At 44.9% G+C, this 21,071-nt stretch overlaps 1 protein-coding gene across 1 annotated transcript in view; it reads left to right on the forward strand.

Annotated features, from left to right (window-relative positions):
- PPM1H (protein phosphatase, Mg2+/Mn2+ dependent 1H) overlaps positions 1-21,071 on the forward strand; it is a 293,567-nt gene that overhangs the window by 263,502 nt on the left and 8,994 nt on the right. Inside the window, exon 9 of the mRNA XM_061130918.1 lies at positions 5,842-5,993. Within this exon, the coding sequence (XP_060986901.1) occupies positions 5,842-5,993 (152 nt within the window). The remainder of the gene's footprint in view (positions 1-5,841; positions 5,994-21,071) is intronic.

Below are 21,071 nucleotides of genomic sequence, written 5' to 3' on the forward strand. Positions count from 1 at the left end.
TTTGGTCTGTTAGCAGCTTCCCTGAGGATGGGGGGAAGAAAGGAGAGTCTGCCACGTCTTTTGAATATCAGCACGTTACAGTTTGATGACTGCCTGGGAGCATCGGAGTTTACAAGCTGAAATTGTTGGGTCACCATGAGATTAGAGGGTCTTCTGAATGGATCTTATATGCTGAATTCTTTCTCTTCCTCCTTTCTTCCCACTTATTCTGTCTCACCAACACTTCCCTGGTGATCCAGTGGCTCAGGCTGCGAGCTCCCCATGTCGGGGACCTGGGTTCGATCCCTGGTCAGGGAACTAGATCCCACATGCTGCAATTAAGACCTGGTACAGCCGAGACAGAAATGTTTACAACTCCTGGTGGCTCAGGTGGTAAAGAATCTGCCTGCGATGCAGGAGACCCAGGTTCAATCCCTGGGTCAGGAAGATCCCCTGGAGAAGGGAATGGCAACCCACTCCAGTATTCTTGCCTGGAGAACTCCTTGGACAGAGGAGCCTGGCAGGCTAACAGCCCATGGGATCACAAAGAGTCGGACGTGACTGCGGGATTAACACTATTCTGTCTGAGCAAGTATGTCCTGAAAATCTAGTGGGATTTACTCTATGAAAGACATGGTGAGGTCCACAGAAGTGCAGAATGGAATCTCTGACCTCTTGAAGTTGACTTTTTCAGGGCAGAGAAGCTGACCAGCTCTCAGATTGTTCACTGTAAGTAGGACAAGTGTAAACGTCCAGCAAGGGCAACACTTCCCTTGGTGGCTTACTGCATGCTTCCATGGGCTGGGATCTGGGCACTGTTCTGGGGGCAAAAACTTACAGGATGACTCAGACCTTGCCACAGGGCAGTTTATTGCCCGAAAACTGTGTTTTCAAGGAGAGGGTCCCCCACCCTTTGCTTTGGAATTACCCCTCTTTACATAGTCTGATGGGCTTCCCAGGTGGCGCTAGTGGTTAGTTAGTACAGGGAGCATAAGAGATGCAGCTTCCATCTTTGGGTCGGGAAGATCCCCTGAAGAAGGAAATGGCCACCCACTTCAGTATTCTTGCTTGAAAAATCCCACGGACAGAGGAGCCTGGCAGGCTACAGTCCATAGGGTCGCAGAGAGTCAAATAAGACTGAAGTGACTTGCCAGGCACCCAGCCTGATATCTGGGCTCAGATCTCCACAATCAGAATCTTTAAAGGTGGGCCCTTGAATCTTAATTTTATGAGTTCTGCAAGTGATTCATAAAACATAAAGGTTTGAGAATGACTACTCATGTAGAAGAGACAGACAGGTGAGCCTAGACTGGTACACCCAGGTAAATACTGTCTTAGTGAGCCTGAAAGGAATTGTCTGCAGAGGGTCAGGGGAAAGAAAGGAAGAAGGCTGCTCTCAGATCTTCGTCAGGCTGGCTCTGGCAGCGGGGGGAGACAGTGTCCCCCTCAGCCTCTCTTCTTCACCAGCCGTCTGATACCGTCCGCACACACTTCAACCAGAGGAGGAGCCCCCGTCCCCATGGGAAGGGTCCTGTGGAAAGTCACATCTCAGACCTCTGTTCACTTGGCGCCTTCCCAGAGATGCCGGCCTTACCCACGTCTTCCGAAAGGCTGTCCTGCCGCTCTCCTTACCCTGCCTGATTCGTCTTCTGTAACTTATTTGTGTCTAGCGCACCTTGTTGAGAAGTTGTGAGGACTTCTGCTGCTTTTGTTCACAGTGGTTGGCACATACTAAGTGCTCAGTAGACATGGCACGGAGCATCCAGGAGGGCTGAGGGATCCGCCAGGACTCAGCTCTCTGCTGCTCTGAGAAATGGCAGGAGTTGCAGGGTGCCCACGGGCTCCCTCTCCCTTTCTTATCAGATGGGCATGAGGCAGGAGCCACTCGGAGCTCTGCCCGCGTTCTCCAGACCTTCCCGCGGACGCCTTTGCCGATCACACCTCTGCTCTCCCACGGACTGTCTCCCTTGTGTCTGAGTCCTAGGGAGCCTCCGAGCCCATACTTTTGATGTGGGGCTTCCTGGAACATTAAGAAGCTATTTGAGGAGTTGAACAAGGCTCTCTGGCGTGGCGAGTGTGGTCCAATGGAGGAGGGCCCATAGTGCCTCCAGGGAGGGAAGGTCGGGTCTCCAGAGCCCACTGGAATCTTTTGAAACCCTTGCTACTGGGGAGGATGAGCATGCAGTGGGATGCCTTGCAGGCAGTCCAGCTTTGCTGAGGGGGTTTTCACAAAATGTTCTGCACCGCGGGTTGGTGTATAAGACAGGAGCTGTAAGTGGAAAGCTGGCAGACTCCTTTGGAAATTGGCTAAAGGGCAGGAAACAAAGGGTAGCCGTAAAAAAAAAAAAAAAAAAAAAAAAAAAACCCTAAAAGGATGTTAATTGAGGAGTGCCTCAGGGAATAGGATTGAGGCTAGCTTTTTATTATTTACATAAAAATTGCTTGGAGAATGGTATTGAGAGGGATTTTCATGTTGGGTAAGGAAACTGCCTTAGAGAGTTGTGTGGAAATGTGAATAGGGGAATTAGGGAAGGATTCAATTTCCTGACGGAACTGAAAAGGAACATTTTCTAACATGTTTCTATTTATCAACCCACACCCATTCTGTTGGCCAGATTTCTACTTGAGTAGCGGACAGGACGACAACTGCTTAAAACAACTCGAATCTCCACACTTTGGGGGCCCCAGAAAGCGCCTGAAGAGACTTTGGCACCCTACAGACAGGGCAGGTCCTGAAATGAAATGGATGTTATCTTCAGCCCTAGAAACTGCTCTTTTCTTTTCTTAAATGTTGTTCAGTTGCTCAGTCATGTCTGAGTATTTGTGACCCCATGGACTGCAGCATGCTAGGCGTCCCATAGTCCTTCACCAACTCCTGGAGCTTGCTCAAACCATGTCCATTGACTCGGTGATGCCATCCATCCATCTCATCCTCTGTCGCCCCCTTCTCCTCCTGCCCTCAATCTTTCCGAACATCAGGATCTTCTCCAATGAGTTGGCTCTTCGCATCGGGTGGCCACAGTATTGGAGCTTCAGCTTCAGCATCAGTCCTTCCAGTGAATATTCAGGGTTGGTTTCCTTTAGGGTTGACTAGTCTGATCTCCTTGCTGTCCAAGGGCCTCTCAAGAGTCTTCTCCAACACCCTAGTTCGAAAGCATCAATTTTTAGGCACTCAGCCTTCTTTAGGGTCCAACTGTCACATCCATACATGACTACATGACTTCTTAAATGTATTTAAGCTTAATTTTTCATCATTTTTCTCAGAAAGGATATGCTGAAGGTATCTCATAAGTTTCAGGCAGAAATGATGATTGGCAAGTTCTTTTTTTGAATTGGAGGATAATTACTTTACAATACTGTGTTGGTTTCTGCTGTGTGACAACATGAATTGGCTATATATATATCCACATTTACCCTCCCTCCTCCACTCCCCCACCATGAAACCTCTTTTAAAAGAAGCTGGAAGGCAGGCGGCATCTCGTATTTAACTACAAATATAAGATGCTACAAGCACATGACACCCACATCTCCCTTCCTCCCTTTATAAGGAATGTTTTTGATCCTCTGGAGCTCAAATCATCACAGAAATTTCTTGTAGATATACCCCAATAAGAAGCTAGCAGTCTCACATAAGCCAAGTGATTGCATACTGGAGGTAACAACACATGATACAGGGCCTGAAAGTGGGAGCTCAGGAGTGCCATTTGCTGTCCTCGCTGTAACCTTCCCCAAGGGATAGACTCCTAGATATCATGGAGCCCTCAGTTTCCCTGCTACCAACCAGTAGGACTTCTTGGCGGCCTTAGCATTCAAAGTGTGGTCCAGGGACCAGCAGCACCAGCCTCACACGGGAACAAATTAGAAGTGCACGTTCTGAGGCCCTGCCCCAGCGCTGAGTTAGAATCTGCATTTCATTAGGATCCTGGCTGATTGCTGTGCGCATTAACTTTTCAGAAGCACTGTTCCAAGACACCCAGGAACCACAGAAGATAAAGCAGAGGGAGTCTGTTTGCTGCTACAGAGGAAAAATCAAACCACATGGGTTCAGTGGCCTGAGGCTGAAATTCTGGCATTTGGGACTTTCCAGTTTGCTGTAAATTTAAGACCCCTGCTCCTGTTGTCTTTAATTTGGCCCCAGAAGGCACAGTGCCTTCTCCAGAATATAAACTTACCCCAAAGTGAACGTGCCTTTTGAAAGGAAGATGTTAAAAGCCAGTCCAGTCTTCCCATGAGTGCTCTTTCCCGCACCCTGTGCTCCCGAGCGATGTTCATGGTGTATGTACCATTAGCTAATTGTTGCTGTCTTGTCTCCCAGCCACAGAGGCTATTTTCCATTTGAGCTCATTTCTCCAAAAACTTTGGGGCAGCTGTGGGCATTTTGTTGTTTTCTGCTGTTGGGTGTAGGCTGTTCATCCTGTAGCAGGGTGTCACCGGCCTGGGCAAACCTTCCTGAAATACAGGAGACTTGGCTTTTACAGATGCGGATGGGAACATTCTGTAGGCCTCTCAGAACTGTAGTGTCTTGAGGTCTGAGATGACAGGACGGTGACTCTTATGATGGGACACGGGGACAGCTGCCTACACGCCATCCTCTGCCCCTCCCCTGGCCTGCAGCCGTCACATAGACTTGTTTTTAGAAAACAGGATAAGGCAATGAGGTTGAAGGACTTGGAAGATTGATGAAATTGACCTGTCTTTGTCCTCAGTTCATGAGGGGGTGTAGACAGTGCTGATTCTGTCAAATTAGTAGGGCATAGCAATGACATCCCCAACCTCTCCTTCTGTGCACCCACATAGGGTGAACATTAGCTCCAGTTAGGCTTTCTTGGTAGCTCAGACGGTGAAGCGTCTACCTACAACGCGGGAGACCTGGGTTCGATCCCTGGGTCAGGAAGATCCCCTGGAGAAGGAAATGGTAACCCACTCCAGTATTCTTGCCTGGAAAATCCTATGGACTGAGGATCCTGGTAGGCTACAGTCCATGGGGTCGCAAACAGTCGGACACAACTGAGCAACTTCACTTCACTTCACTTCACTTCAACAGAAGGAAGGCTTGATTTTCATTAGCATTAGTTTTGCTAAGGTCACTCTGTTCTTTTCCAAGACTCAAGGGGGATGTTGAAATAGCCAAGTCATTTCAGGTACTAGAGATGAGGAAAGACTTCAAGTTTGCTAAGACATACACTTGACATGTGTCCTTTGTAATTTAGGCTAGATTGAGGCCCTTCAGACCTGAGTGCAGCATCAGAACTCCATGCTTACATGAGACGAGTCTAGCTCCAGGGGTCTCAGAGAAGGCAAGCCAAAAGTATCTAGTGAGGACCTGAAATAAAGTGTGTCTCCTCCGTCCTAAACCAGTACATTCAGAGCAGCTTCTATGGAGCCTAGACTGGCCTTATCTCCCTCACAGAGTAAGAGTTCAGAGCAGGGAATTCTGCTGTTTATCTTTATACTTGGAGCATCCGGCGCAGAGCAGCCCCTTAGTCAATGTCTGTGGGATGGATGTGCGGAGAAAGGAAGGCAGCAAGCTTCCTGCTGCTCTGCTGGCTACCGCTGTGTCTGTTATGTGTCATTGTTCCAGCCACATCTCAGGCATTACATTTTCAGTTAACTTCTTCCTTGGCAACTGTGAATTTCTTGGGCTCACTCACAATTGTGTTTGGCGCCCCATATGTCTATACGGCAAGTCTCCAAAGGAGGCTACCCCTGGCCACAAAGCATGTTGCATAGCCATGTGCCTTATGGTGCACCCTTAAAAACCACGGGGCTGGGCAAGAAAAGGGAAGGGAAATCAGAAGCCAGTCTGCTGAGGGGAATAATATGCTCCTAACTTCTTAAGCAGGATGTTCCTCTTCTTTTCAGGTAAGAGTCTACGATCTCTCCAAATACGAGCATGGAGCAGATGATGTGCTGATCTTGGCCACTGATGGACTCTGGGATGTTTTATCAAATGAAGAAGTGGCAGAAGCAATCACTCAGTTTCTCCCTAACTGTGATCCAGATGACCCTCACAGGTTTGTGCGTTTCCATGATTGGAGGGTTGTTAATCGAGTGGTGTTTCATGATGTGAATAAAATAGATAATAATCGTGCAATTCTCATCATTTATGATTCACCATTTATGAGCTGATGGTTTAGTAACTAAATTGCAAAAGGGACTACATTTCTCTCTTTTTGTTGTTTGGGAGTAATTTTATTTTTAAATTTTTATTGGCATATAGTTGATTTATACTGTTTTGTTAGTTTCAGATGTACAGCAAAGTGAATCAGTTATACGTATAATACATATAGCCACTATTCTTTTAGAGTCTATCCCCATATAGGTCATTACAGAGTATTGAGTAGAGTTCCCTGTGCTATATAGCAGGTTCTTATTAGTTGTTTATTTCATATATAGTGTGTATATATGTCAGTCCCAACCTCCCAATTTATGCCTCTCCCACCCCTACCCCTGGTAAACACGTTTGTTTCTACATCCATCACTCTATTTTCATTTCATAAATAAGTTCATTTGTACCTCCCCCACCCCCAACCTCAGACTCCGCATATAAGCAATATCATATGATATTTGTCTTTCTCTGTCTGACTTATTTTAACTCAGTATGCTGATCTCTGGGTCCATCCATATTGCTGCAGATGGCATTATTTTGCTACTTTTCTATGGCTAATAGTCATATGTACAGTATGTACGTACCACATCCTCTTTATCCATTCCTCTGTTGATGGACATTTGGGTTGCTTCCATGTCCTAGCTATTGTAAATAGTGCTGCAGTGAACACTAGATTGCATATGCCTTCTGGAATTATGGTATTCTCTGGGTAAGTGTCCAGGGACGGGATTGCTGGACCAGATGGTAGTTCTATTTTTAGTTTTTTTAAGGAGCCTCCATACTGTTCTCCATAGTGGCTGTATCAATTTGTATTCCCACCAACAGTGCAAGAGAGCCCCCTTTTCTCTACCCCTTCTCTGGCATTTATTGTTTGTAGGTTTTTCAATGATGGCCGTTCTGATGGGTATAAGGAGATACCTCAATGTGGTTTTGATTTACGTTTCTCTAATAATCAGTGATATTGAGCATCCTTGCCTGTGATTTTTGGCAACGTTTCTTTCTTTCCTTTTTTTGGCTATGCTGCTTGGCTCATGGGATCTCAGTTCTCTGACCGGTCCACAGAAGTGAAAGCCCGGAATCATAACCGCTAGGTGATCAGGGAACTCCCTACTTTCACAGCCAAATAAAAATCCTCCTTAAGTTAAACCAAGATACAAGTGGTAAAGAATACTCTTTGTGAGATATTTTAGCAGTATATCTTCCTCACAGTCTTCCTTCCTATTCTGAAAATGGGAATAACCCAATTTGTGATCCTCCTAGTAAGAATGATAGCAGATGTTCCCAGTATTGATTTCCATCTGTTGGAGAACAGTTTCTTTCAGGAAACATTGGGAAAGGAGAGAAACCTTGAAGTAAGGATTCTCAATAACATTATGGCAGTGTTAATATTCTAAACAACCCTAGGTGAATCAGAAATAAAAAGAAATCCCCTCTAGAGAAAGACGTCTTTCACTTAGAACACAAGGAAATAAGTCATCATGAGTAAAAACCAGCAGAAACAACAGACAGCAGAGTTGGAGCTGTAAATACTTCATTATTTGGTTTATCAGCCAAAATATATAAACAAAAACTTTAACATGTTTCATAAATGTTTTTAAAAGCATTGAAAATATGGGTAAGGACAAGAAACTATAAAATGACTGCACAGATATTTTAAATAAGAAAATGGAAGTTCTAGAGATGAAAAATATAAAAATCGGAACTAAAAACTCAATGGGTTAAACAGACTGGAGATGGTTGAAGAGCATGCTGATGAGCTGAAAAACTGATCTGAACAATCCAGAATATGGCTCAGAGAGACAAAGAGAGGGGAAGTATGAAATTAGACTAAAAAAAGAAAAAAAAGAAATTAGACTAGGAGGCTGACCTAAAGATGCTGTAAATACAAATGCCAAAGGAAATACTATAGAAAATGGAAAGGAAAAAACCAAGTTCCAATCCAGAAATGTTGAATGATACTAAACCTAAGATGCAGAAAGCCCAACAGATCTCAAGCAGAAGAAATAAAGAGAAAATTTTAAGTAGATATTTCATAGTGAAACCGAAGAACTGAAAAAATACACGAAAGGCAGTCAGGAAGAAAGATGAAATAGGTACATAGGAATAGCATTTACACTGATAGCGTACCTTTCAAAAACAACACAGAAGTCAAGACATTGGAGTTGTATCTTCAGCTGGCTAAGAAAAGAAGATCCAGTTTTTTGGAATTTGTATATATAGTAAAAATATCAAAAAAGAGGATGAAGTAAAAGCCTTTTGAGGCGAAAAAACACTGAGAAATTTTACTGCCACCCAGCCTCCTCTGAAGAAATTCTAAAGAATCTCCTCAGATAAGAAAAGGAAACGACCCCAAATGGAAGACAGAGACCTAAAATAGATTATTAAGTTACTAAATAAATAGGTGGGTATACTTAAACATACATTAACTATATAAAACAGCAATATGAATGTCTGATGTGTGGTTAAGAAAATATGATATACTGAATAAAAATTGCATAATGAATTGGCCAGTGTGTATAGTAATCAGCTAAAGTATGTTATGGTTCTACTTGAAAAGAGATTATAAGTGTTTAACTTTAGACTTTAAATGTGTTTAGTAGTAAGAAAATGATTAGAAGAACAGAAAGTATAATTTTCAAACTAGTCAAGGGAAAGAAAACCCACATTGAATTAAAAACCAAACTTCTAAACAACTTACGAATCACTGTTACACCTTTTGTCTTTTGGGATTTCCTGGAAGTGTGAAGTTTGCAGTTACTTGTTCATATGTAAATATTTTACTTTCAGAAATAAAGTTTTAAATTGCTCTTGTTTTATATAGTATTGAAAGAAAATTAACTTTATTAAAAAGTTTATCTGTTGAAAAACTTACAAATCAAAAAATTATAATAAAAATTAGAAATTACTGGGGTTTGAATAATAAGAATACTACATATTAAGACTTCAAAGGCTGAATTTCGAGCTTTTGTCCCCCTAATTTAAGGAGCTACACATAGGTGAAAAACTCTAGACATCCTTGACCTGCCAGAAATGATTATACTCCTTCCGTATCATAAAATCACTTTCCCAACCTTCCCACCCTCCCAGTTCCCCAGATCACAAGAGCTCTGCCCATAAGCTCCAGACTCCTGATCTCAGAAAAAGAGGTCCCTAACCATAGAGAAGGGTAGTGTTTCTCAGAGGAAGACCTAGACGGTCAATTTGTACTACTGGGCTAGTTCTGCCCAAGTACTTACACAAACATGTACAAAAGAGTTCTGGTAACTTCAGGGTTCTAAGGAACCACAAGAATGGTGCTGTCCACTTGTGGACTGTGTGTCCTTTTCCTGGGTACAGGCGACTAGTAAACGACTGTCCTAATTAAAAAATTTAGTTTTGTGATCCTTATTTCAACAACAGCATCTAGATTAAGAATGAAAAAGCAGAATAAACCCATGAGAAGTAATGGAAGGAGAAATTAAAGATAACAGAAGAACAAATATACAATAAAAAAAAACTATAAAGCCAAAATTTGTTTCTTTAAAACAACTAAACATTAGGGAAATGCAAATCAAACCACAGTGACATATTACTTCACATCCATTAGGCTGGCTATTTAAAAACAAACAAAGAGAAAATAACAAGCATTAGTGAGAATGTGGAGAAATGGAAACTTTCTGTGCGTTACTGGTGAGATGGTAAAATGGTACAGCTTCTGTGGACAACAGTATGGAGATGCCTCAAAAAATTAAACATACAGTTACATCCACCAATTCCACCTCTGGGTATATACCCCTAAAAAACAAAAGCAGGGAGTCAAGCAGATACTTGTACACCCTTGTTCATAGCAGCAATATTCGAAGTAACTAAAAGGTGGAAGCCACTCAAGTGTCCATTGACAAATGAATGAGATAAACAAATTGTGGTTATATAATACAATGGACTATTCATCAGTCTTAAAAAGGGATGAAATTGTCACATGTGTTACAGAATGGGTGGACATTATGCTCAGTGAAATAAGCCAGTCACAGGCGGACAAATATTGTATGACTCCACTTACATAAGGTACCTAGAGACAGATACGTGTCAAATGTCTCAAATACATAGAGACAGAAAGTGAAATGGCTGTTGCTGGTTGCCAGGGGTTAAGAGGGTGGGGATGGGGAGTTGGTGTTCAACAGTTATAGCGTTTCGTTTGAGAACAGGAAAAAGTTCTGGAGATAAATGGTGGTGGTGTAAAATGTGAACGTACTTAATGCCACAGAACTATACACTTTAAAGTGGTAAAAATGTTAATTCTTATGTATATTTTACCACAAAACAATTTCTCAAAAAAAAAAAAAAAGGCAAAAAAAAACCCCCCCAAAACTCTAACAGGGACTTCCCTTGTGGTTCAGCAATGAAGACTGTGCTTCCAGTCCAGGGGGCGTGGGTTTGATCCTGTCAGGGAACTGAGATCCCACATGCTGCATGGTGTGGCAAAAGAAAGAAAAAAAACTAACAAAGTAGATAAATTTCCCATAAAACTAATAAAAAACGAGGGGGGCTGGCAAATAAATAATGATAGAAAACAGTAATAATTCAGATGTGTGCGTGTGCGCTCGGTCGTTTAGCTGTGTCCGACTCTTTTACAACTCCGTGGACTGTAGCCCACCAGGCTTCTCTGTCCACAGGATTTCCCAGGCAAGAATACTAGAGTGGGTTGCCATTTCCTTCTGTAGGGGATGTTTCCAACCCGGGGATGGAACCTGAGTTTCCTGCATCGGCAGGTGGATTCTTTACCACTGAGCCCCCTGGGAAGCCCTAACTCAGATGAAGTAGCAATATAAGAGGAACTGGCTACCCACTCCAGTATTCTTGCCTGGAAAATCCCATGGATGGAGGAGCCTGGTGGGCTACACCCCTTGGGGTCGCAAATAGTCAGACACAACTGAGCGACTGACACATAGTCAATGAACCTAACATATTCTTTAACAGGATCACTGCAAAAATATTATTTTTCCCTCATTTGATCTTTCAGTTCAGTTCAGTCGCTCAGTCGTATCCAACTCTTTGCAACCCCATGAATTGCAGCACACCAGGCCTCCCTGTCCATCACCAACTCCCAGAGTTTACTCAAACTCATGCCTATCGAGTCGGTGATGCCATCCAGCCATCTCATCCTCTGTCTTCCCCTTCTCCTTCTGCCCTCAATCCCTCCCAGCATCAGGGTCTTTTCCAATGAGTCAACTCTTCGCATGAGGTGGCCAAAGTACTGGAGTTTCAGCTTCAGCATCAGTCCTTCCAATGAACACCCAGGACTGATCTTTAGGATAGACTGGTTGGATCTCCTTGCAGTCCAAGGAACTCTCAAGAGTCTTGTCCAACACCACAGTTCAAAAGCATCAATTTTTCGGCACTCAGCTTTCTTCACAGTCTGTCACATCCATACATGATCACTGGTAAAACCACAGCCTTGACCAGACAGGCCCTTGTTGGCAAAGTAATGTCTCTGCTTTTTAATATGCTATCTAGGTTGGTCATCACTTTCCTTCCAAGGAGTAAGTGTCTTTTAATTTACTGGCTGCAGTCACCATCCGCAGTGATTTTGGAGCCCAAAAAAATAAAGTCTGACACTGTTTCCACTGTCTCCCCATCTATTTCCCATGAGGTGATGGGACCAGATGCCATGATCTTAGTTTTCTGAATGTTAAGCTTTAAGCCAACTTTTTCACTCTCCTCTTTCACTTTCATCAAGAGGCTCTTTAGTTCTTCTTCATTTTCTGCCATAAGGGTGGTGTCATCTGCATATCTGAGGTTATTGGTATTTCTCCCAGCAATCTTTATTCCAGCTTGTGCTTCCTCCAGCCCAGCGTTTCTCATGATGTACTCTGCATATAAGTTAAATAAGCAGGGTGACAATATACAGCCTTGACATATTCCTTTTCCTATTTGGAACCAGTCTGTTGTTCCATGTCCAGTTCTAACTCTTGCTTCCTGAACTGCATACAGGTTTCTCAAGAGGCAGTGAACAAAATTGTAACCAAAATTATAACCAAAATTCATAGAACTTCACAACCTGATTCTAAGATATATATGGCAGAACAAAATGCCAAGAATGTTTGTGACATTTCTGTATGGGTCTTACCTTTCTAGATATCAATACAAAGTCAGAATAATTAAGGTGCTGCAAAAAAACTAAAATTGGATCCTTCCCTCACACCATACGTTAAAATCAAGTCCAGGCAAATTAAGACTTAACTGAAAGGAAAAATAAGTCAACTTTTAGGAAATAGAACAGGAGACTATCTTTACCATCTTTAGGGTGTACAGTGTGAACGTACTTAATGCCATAGAACTATATACTTTAAAGTGGTAAAAATGTTAATTTTTATGTTATGTATATTTTATCACAAAACATAATTTCTCAAAAAAAGCAAAACAAAATCCCAAAACTTTTAGCAGGGGCTTCCCTTGTGGTTCCGCAGTTAAGACTGCACTTCCAGTGCAGGGGGTGTGGGTTTGATCCCGTCAGGGAACTGAGATCCCACATGCCGCATGGTGTGGCAAAAGAAAACTAACAAAGTAGACAAATTTCCCATAAAACTGTTAAAAAAATGAGGGGGGCTGGCAAATAAATAATCTTATAATAGAAAACAGTAATAATTCAGATGTTTGCGTGTATGCTCATAGTTGTAGTAGAGAAGGATTTCTTAAACAAGATAGCACAAACAAGGTAAGATTGATATCCTTGACTACATTAAAATTAGCAACTTTTGTTCTTCAAACGGCAACATGAAAGGAATAAAATGACAAGGCAGGAACTGGGAGAAGATCCTTGCAACTTGTATAACCAAAGAGAGATTCATACCCATAAAATATAATGAACTCTCACAGATCAATAAGGACGACACAAATAACCCAATAAAACTGAGCAAGAACTAGTCATCACACAGAAGAAAATTAATGGCCAATAACTATATGAAAACCACTTCAACAGAGGAGTAGAAATAATTAAAAACATGGAGAACAAATGCAGATGGATTTGTGAATTTGTACATAGACTCTGAAGACAGCTGGGCATCTCTCTATCCTATAAACCAGAAGCTCCGCTCCTAAGTCTGTCCCCTGGAGCAGTGGTTCTGAAAGTGTAGTCTTTGGGCCACATGGCATCAACATCATCTGAGAACTTGTTAGAAATACAAAATTTCAGGCTCAAACCCAGATCTATCAAATAAAACTCCAGTGGTAGGACCCAGGTATCTGTGTTTCAACAAACCACCCAGGTTTTTTGTTTTTTGTTTTTTTCTGGTGCTGGTATAATTCAATTCATACAAAAAGCTATCCATACAGTTGTTTCTATGAGAAAAAATGGGAAGCAGCCTGCATGGCCAACCAGAGGATAGATGAACAAAGAACAGAATAATTCACAGCCCCCAGATGTGCATGAACCAAAGCTGTGATCTTTTAACAGGGAAGAATCTCAAAGACACAATGTTGAATTTACTAACCCAGTCATACAAGAATTCACCTATTATGATTCTGTTTGCATAAAGTAGAAAATGAGTCACTTAGGGATGCAGATATTAAAATTACGAAGAGCATTAACACAAAATTCAGTTAACGGTTACCTTGGCAAGAGAAGTGGCAGAGGGAGATACGTGCTTGAGGAGGGGTCCACAGAGGGCTTCTGAGGGATTTACTGATAATGTTTGTTTCTCTAGCTACACGGCAGGTACATGACTGCTCCTGGTATTTGTAAACTCTTCATTTGCTATATACACTTGTCTGTACGGCAGCTGTGAGAGGTAGCCATAGCCCAATGGTTAATGGTATGAATCTAGTCATTTAACCTTGGGCTAAATCCTGGTTCTGCCCCTTCTAGACTTTGTGACCTTGGGGAGGTTTCTTAACCTCTCCTTGTCTCAGATTCTTCATCTATAAAATGGAAGTTCCAGTCGTCCTAACCTAAAGCTTGCACGTCTGCTAAGTCGCTTCAGTCCTGTCCAACTCTTTGTGACCCCATGGACTGTAGCCCGCCAGGCACCTCTGTCCGTGGGATTCTCCAGGCAAGAATACTGGAGTGGGTTGCCATTTCCTCCTCCGGGGGACCTTCCTAACCCAGGGATCAAACCCAAGTCTCTTACATCTCCAGCATTGGCAAGCGGGTTCTTTACCACTAGCGCCAGCTGGGAGGCCCTGACCTAATGGTTGTATTAATATATAAAGCGAATTGCCTGGTATATAATAAGCACTATTTGTTGTTGTTATTTTATATTCGTTGCTATTTTTATGTGTTTCATGTATTTCACAACAACGACAACAACAAACTCCTTCAGGAAAAAAATGAAAGCTAGACATTCTCTCTCTAAGAGTTGTTTGGTATAATTTTTCCCAGGTGGAAAGGAATTGATAGTACAGGAAGTAAGATTATTTTATTTGAATTTGAATACATTTTTTTTCCTGTTGAGCTTTTAATCTGTACCCTACTTGTTAGCAACATTCTCCTGTTGATTTTTCCCTACTGTAATTATTTTTGTGAAGCTTTGCAAAGCCATCTGATAGGTATGAGTCAAAAGGCACCCAGTATTTTTTAAAATCTCTCCAAGCTGGCTTGGTTTTGCGTACCAGCTCCTGTCTCCATGGCAACAAATCTGCCCTCCAGGGAGTAGTACCTTGGGCAGTGCTGCCCCTGGGCAGGTGCAGGCCAGGTCAGAGCCGGTTCCTGGCCTCACGAGCTCTGTTCCCTCCAGAGCAGGGCTTACACAGATCCCCGTGGAACAAAAGGGCAGGAAAGAAAAAGCCTGTGAATGTGCCTTTCAGGGAAAACGGCAAACCAACACCTAAGAAAGAATTCTGTATCGGAGGAATGGGTGAAAGAAAAAGTGATAAAATGGGCACAGTTTTATTGCTGAGAGATGGAATACCTGGCTGGAGGTCAGAAAAATTCTGGTTGGTTTTTGAACTCTTAAAACTGCGAGACCTTATGGGGGAGGGTATCTTCTTTGCCAAATAATTCCCATTCAGATTCATTCAACTGGAAAATATTGAAGACCTATTTTGTAAGCCATGGCCTGCTAGACACTGGGGAAGAATTTGTGAAGAAAACAGAACCCTTGGAGTTTAAAGTCTAGAGGTTACAAAAGCATAAGGAAGTTACAAATGGATGATTAGAGAGGCAGCTCAAAGGATAGGCAAGAAAGCTTCCCCAGGAGGGACGTCTGAACTCAAATATGAGGGTAACAGAGAGTGTGCCAAGCAGTGCAGACTGGGGTGACACTGGGGAGGGAGGGCAGGGTGATTTTCAGTGAACCCAGCAGTCGGCGGGGTAATGTCTGTGTGAGAGGTGGCTGGTGCAGGTCATGTCAGACCGCAAGCACTCACGAGATAAATGAGTGTGAAGATTACGGGAAGGAAGACAGTCTGTGATGACGAAATGGAATCTGTGTAACTTGTTCATTCTAATCCACAATCAGAAAACATTCTGGTCAATCTGATGGCGAAAATGCGACATGTGGGTTGCTGCCCTACCCGGCCATGCTCCTTAGTAATGTAAGCCATATGGGGGAATTGTACAATCTTATCTCAAACTCACGACTTAGGCATTACGTAAAGTGATGTTGTCTTTCTTGTGTGGGATGTACTTGCATGTGACTGTGTGCTTTGGAAGGAGGGCGCCTTGTTCCCGTGGAGGCTTAGGGTGTCTCATTGGGAGGCCCGTGGAGAGCTTAGTCCCAGAAGCCACAGTGGTGGGTTTCCTGGTGGTGCCCTCCTGACTGGGACCTGTTCCATCTTTTCATGCAGAAGAGAAATAGGATTGGAAGTGGTCCTGGTAAGTTTTAGCCTAAGGAAGCTCACCAGGCCGGCCAATCGTTTGATAGCAAACGAGACAGGGAAATGCACCCCCCAGGGTGGGCCGCCCGAGGGAGGAAGGGCATCAAAGCAACAGCACAACAGTGTTCCTTCATTTGACATTTTGAATGGGCCTGTTTCATTCTGAGTTTGGCTGTGTTTGCCCAGTTTGTCTAGAAATTCAGCAGGTCAGGAGGAGGCAGGGCATTAGCCCTGCGACAGGAAGGGCTTTTAGGTTTTGCCACTTGATGATATAGCTTTTGTCTGTGTTATGTGTAGGTTTTTTCTTTCTCTTCTGTTTGTGACAGCCATTTTTTACAAACTGCCAGCATTGTTTTCCTCTGATGACATCCTTTACAATAAGAAACTCTAAATAGCATCTCTCCCTCTAGGGTGCATTGTGAGGGAAAAGGTAATTAACAGAAAGATACATTTGCAAAGTTCTAACCCCCGCATTACCTCCTCTGGCAGAGGTGGGGTAAAAATGAGCTCTATGACCTTCCTGACCCCAGTGTATCTTATGAAGTCCTTTGGCTGTTTTGAACTATCTTGACAAAGGAATCAGAAAATTAAAAGGAGGCTTTGTGAACAAGCCAGAATATGAGTGAAGTGGCTCTTTTTCTTTTTACTGGGTTATGCCCTGAAGTGAAGCAGAGCTGGCGTTTCTGTGCATCATCAGTGGAGTCGTGGAATGAACTGTTGATAAGAAATATACCCAGTCCACAGCCTCAGGTGGGGTGGCTGGAATTCATGGAGGCTGCGCTACGCAACCTGTCACTGTCCATACTAATTCTGCTAAGATTCTCATATGAGGCCTAAACATCCTGCAAACTTTGGAAAGGGTGCCCTGAGAAAGGCCCAGAAGGGATTTTCTGAAGCAAAATATCTCTCGGTAAGGCTGGGGGTATAGTGGTGGGTCTCCTGGAAAGAATATTCAAAATGGAGGCAAGTATGTAATCACGCAAAGAAGATGCTTAGTAATCTGCTAGAAAGGAATACAAGTTGTCAAAATTGCTAAAGGAGAAAGGTGTGGGCAAAGCTGAGTGGACTTAGGGCCAAAGAACAGTTAACCACACATGAAAACATGGCATGGATTCACATTCCAAATGCCCAGGTAAGACCTGGCAAGGGGATTTTTTGTTTTGTTTTGTTTTTGCCCAGGGTTGCAAAGTGTCGGACACGACTGAGGGACTTCACTTTCCATTTCCCAAAATCTCTTTGTGGAAACCTCATCATGACTTGGATCTAATGACCGTCAGCCCCCCTGCCATGACATTCAAGGGGCTTATTAAGGGGTACTAAATCTGTAAATACCAATATGCTGTAAATTCTGTACAACATCTCCCTAATGAGAGAAGACGCCTTCTTGATGGTCACACCTTAAGTGGTCTTCATCTCCATCCTCTCCTTAGCTCAGTAAACTGTGTGCCTTGATAAGGAAGAGATTAATCCGTGGAAAGTTAAAACACCCACCAGCACTGACAGCAGGATATTAGTGCAGGTACGACATGCCTTGATCATGTGAAACCTACTTTGGCAAAAGACAAAGGTCCTTCTGATGAAATCTTTCTGTGAGTTGCCTGAGCTTCTCCCAGCGCCATTTCGTTTTGAAGAACTATGCCTCAGGACTTGCCTAGTGGTAGAGTGGATAAGAATCCGCCTGCCAATGCAGGGGACATGGGTTCGATCCCTGGTGCAGGAAGATCCCACATGCCACGGAGCGACTAAGCCTGTGATGCCACAACTCCGCCACAAAGAAGCCACCGCAATGAGCAGCCCGCACACCGCAACTGGAGAGCAGCCCCGCGCTGCAACTGGGGAAAGTCTGTGTGCAGCTGTGACGACCCAGCGCAGCCAGAAGTAAACAATGTTTTCAAAAACAGAAAAACTGTGCCTCAAATGTGAAAAGGAAGGGTTCCCCTTCATCCGCTCCATCCCCGGCCCCACCCTCACAGCAGTTACAAGTTTTAAGAACAAATTGGTGAGTGTTGGATCGCGTGCTGAAGACTAGAGAAAATCTGCGTTTTTGCTTCGTTCTCAGTATTGAGCATATTCCAATCTGGGAATGTGGATGTCAACCCACCGTTCTGCCCTTGACAGCCTCTGAACCGCCCACTGCCGGGCCCATCTCTCCTTCCTCGGTGCTGTTGATGTGGCCATTGATGCAGAACTGCGTGGACGCTTAGTTGGAACATCAGGTCATTTTAAAGGGCTTGCCAGAGACAATGGAGAAGAAAATGGTCTGCTATGCCCCCTCCTACTGATACGTTGCTATGTGGAGTTTGAACTAAAATAAACACGCACCACCTTGAGAAAACCAGGAAGCTGGTGCCAGGGGCAGAGAAGTGGCGAGGCCAGGCGGGTGTTCGCACCCTCTCTGGCAGGGGTGGTGAGCGCTCCCCCGTCCACGGCCTTGGACCTGCTGTTGTTCCCACATCTTAGGGTGCTCTGCCTGAATGCAGCCCCCATGCAGTGGGCAGGGGACAGAAGCTGGTGTGAGCACCTTCGGGGGGTTCAGAGCCAGGCAGGGGCACCCATGGCTTGGCTCCCAGCAGTAAGCCTGAGATGGGCCTCCTCCCAGGGCCAGTTGCCCGGTTCTGAGCACAACAATGAGCCCCTCCAGGTCACCCCCCACCTACCCGGTCACCACAGATCCCTGCCAACTAATGTTCCCAAGCTTGGGAGGGCTTTTCCACCTCTTCAATCTCAGGGGCCTTCTCCTCCTATTCCCATCCCACCCGGTTACTGCTGGGCCACAGTAGATGGGAGGCTGCCTTTTATATGCAAATATTCGGAACCCATTAATTCCCCGGTTCCTGCCACCTACCCTCCCTCTTGTAAGACCCTGTCTGTACCATCCAAATAGCAAAGAGAAGTTCCTCCCAAGAAGTGTTGGCTTTAAGGCAGGGTTACAGCCTGAGGCCTGACATGGACTTCCTTTTGACACTGCGCTGCTGATTGAGATGTGGTCTTGTGGGAACACTCTGCAAAATGTGCAGAACTCTTGGTGGGGAGAGGCATTTTGTGTCTCATGAGGGAAATGGTTTAGGAACGATCTTGTTTATCTCCGCAGGACCTTTGAGGCCTGCGCTAGCATTATTCCAGATGCACAAGTCAAAAAGAGGGGCTCTGAGAAGCTAAGGAGTTTCTTCAGAACCCCACCTCCGCCCGCAGGGTGCTGGGCCCAGGCTAGGACCCCAGGCAGCCCAGCCTCCCGCAGGGACCCCTTCATGCGCCCCACCCCCGAGGTGAGAGAACCAAGTGCCTGGGGATGGCAGGGTGGATGGAGGATTTACCGTCAGCTTCCCCCTTCATGGCCCCCCCACCCTGCCCACTTTAGCATCAGCGGTTGTGAAAAGAGCCTCTGGCCTGCAGCGGTCCTTCAGCTCCTCTTCATTCTTGGCTTTTTTTCCCTTCCCAACACCCCCGCCCCCCCAACGCCCCGGCAGCCATCTCTTTCAGCAGAACCCGGCAGATCCATAGGGAAAGCGTCGGCCAGAGAAGAGAAACTCTCTCCAAGTACACACCTTGTCTCCTTGGGAGACGCTTCGTCCGGAGGGCTGAGTGCTCCAGCTCCTCCCGCCCGGCTTCCCCGCCGCGCTCCTTCGGAGTGAGACCCGAGGTCCTGGCCCTGCCCCACACCCAGCTCCCGGGTCACAGGCCCGGGGGCCCCCTCCCGTCCCGGCGGCGGTGTGCGGACTCCTCACCCCTTCTGCGGTCTTCAGCTGCCCCGGGTCCTCCTCTGCAGCCCTCTTGTATACTGCGCTGATGTTTCGTGTTTTGACTTCAGGTTTTCTCCTGTGGCTCCCTTCACCCCTCCTGTGTGGTGAGTAGGTGCTCAGCCTCAGCAGCAGACTCAGGAGAGCCCTCCTGTCTTCCTGCCCTGTGACGCCTTCTCCCCCTTTGTCACCAAACCCGGCAGCCCGTGGCAGGTAGAGACTGGAGGAGCATGAAATCCGGGAGAGGAGAAGCGGCCCTTCCCTGCAGAGAAAATGTTTCTTCTCCCCCGAGCACCAGCCTTGAGATAAACAACCTTACTAGTGAGCTCATGCCTGGGGCAAGATGGTGCTTGAAGGATGCTGGTGACCTCTGAAGTGTCCCCCGGCCTGGCTGAGATTGCAGCTGGGGCACAAAACCTTTTCCTAACAACTCAGTGCCTGGAGTTGTGTTGAGTTGATCAGCTTAAGAGGAAAGATCCCCGCAGGTGGCTTCATTTCTTTCTAAACACCATTTGCGACTTTCAGTGCTGCGTCTCCTGTGCATGAAGGAACCCCACTCTCGAGGGCAGCTGCAGTGACCAGTTATTGCCAATGGCATCTGATCAGCGTGCCCTTCAATTGCCCTCACAGACGGCTCTTTTACAGGGGGGATGCTGCATTCACTAGGGAGGCCTGGCAAAGAGAAGTTGGGTGGAGGACGCTGGGCTCCTGGCCACAGTGTTGGAATAAATGGTCCGAGGTGTTCTCCCTAAGCTTCCCGCTCAAATGGAAAAACGGCCTTCCTGCGGCATGTGGATGACGGCAAGAACCTGATGAAGCTGAGGTTCTGTGGGGAGGTGCTGGGCAGGCCTTCCACACAGAGTAAGAGTGAGATTAAGTCTCACACCTCTCCTGGGGCCTGGGGATCCTAAGCCAAGAAACTCACCTAAAATGTGTTCTAGAACTAAAATGTGTTCTAGAACTGGAGGAACCCATAGTGTGCCCCAGTAAAGGCACATTTTAAAATCACTGTAGATCACCTAGGGCATGCAGTAGACAACCCTACTGAAGAAAAGCCTCTATCTTACCTTTAAACGTCGCGTGAGAAAGGATAACAGAGGCTTCCCTCTATCCCACCCCCCCCCCACCCCCAGAGAAACCCTAATAGAGCAGGTGGAGAGAAACTTTAAACGTTTACAAACAGAACCATAAGGTAAAGAAGAGGTGCATTTGGAAAAGAACCAAACAGAAATTTGTAATGGTGAAAAACAGGTAATTGAAATAAAGGAACTCAGTGAGTAGACTGAATAGTAAGCTGCTAAAGTATGAATTAGTGAATTTATTTTTTTTTTCATTTATTTTTATTAGTTGGAGGCTAATTACTTGACAATATTGTAGTGGTTTTTGCCATACATTGACATGAATCAGCCATGGATTTACATGTGTTCCCCATCCTGATCCCCCCTCCCTGAATT

This window comes from Dama dama, chromosome 3 (assembly GCF_033118175.1).
Source record: "Dama dama isolate Ldn47 chromosome 3, ASM3311817v1, whole genome shotgun sequence".
Classification (NCBI taxonomy): Eukaryota; Metazoa; Chordata; class Mammalia; order Artiodactyla; family Cervidae; genus Dama; species Dama dama.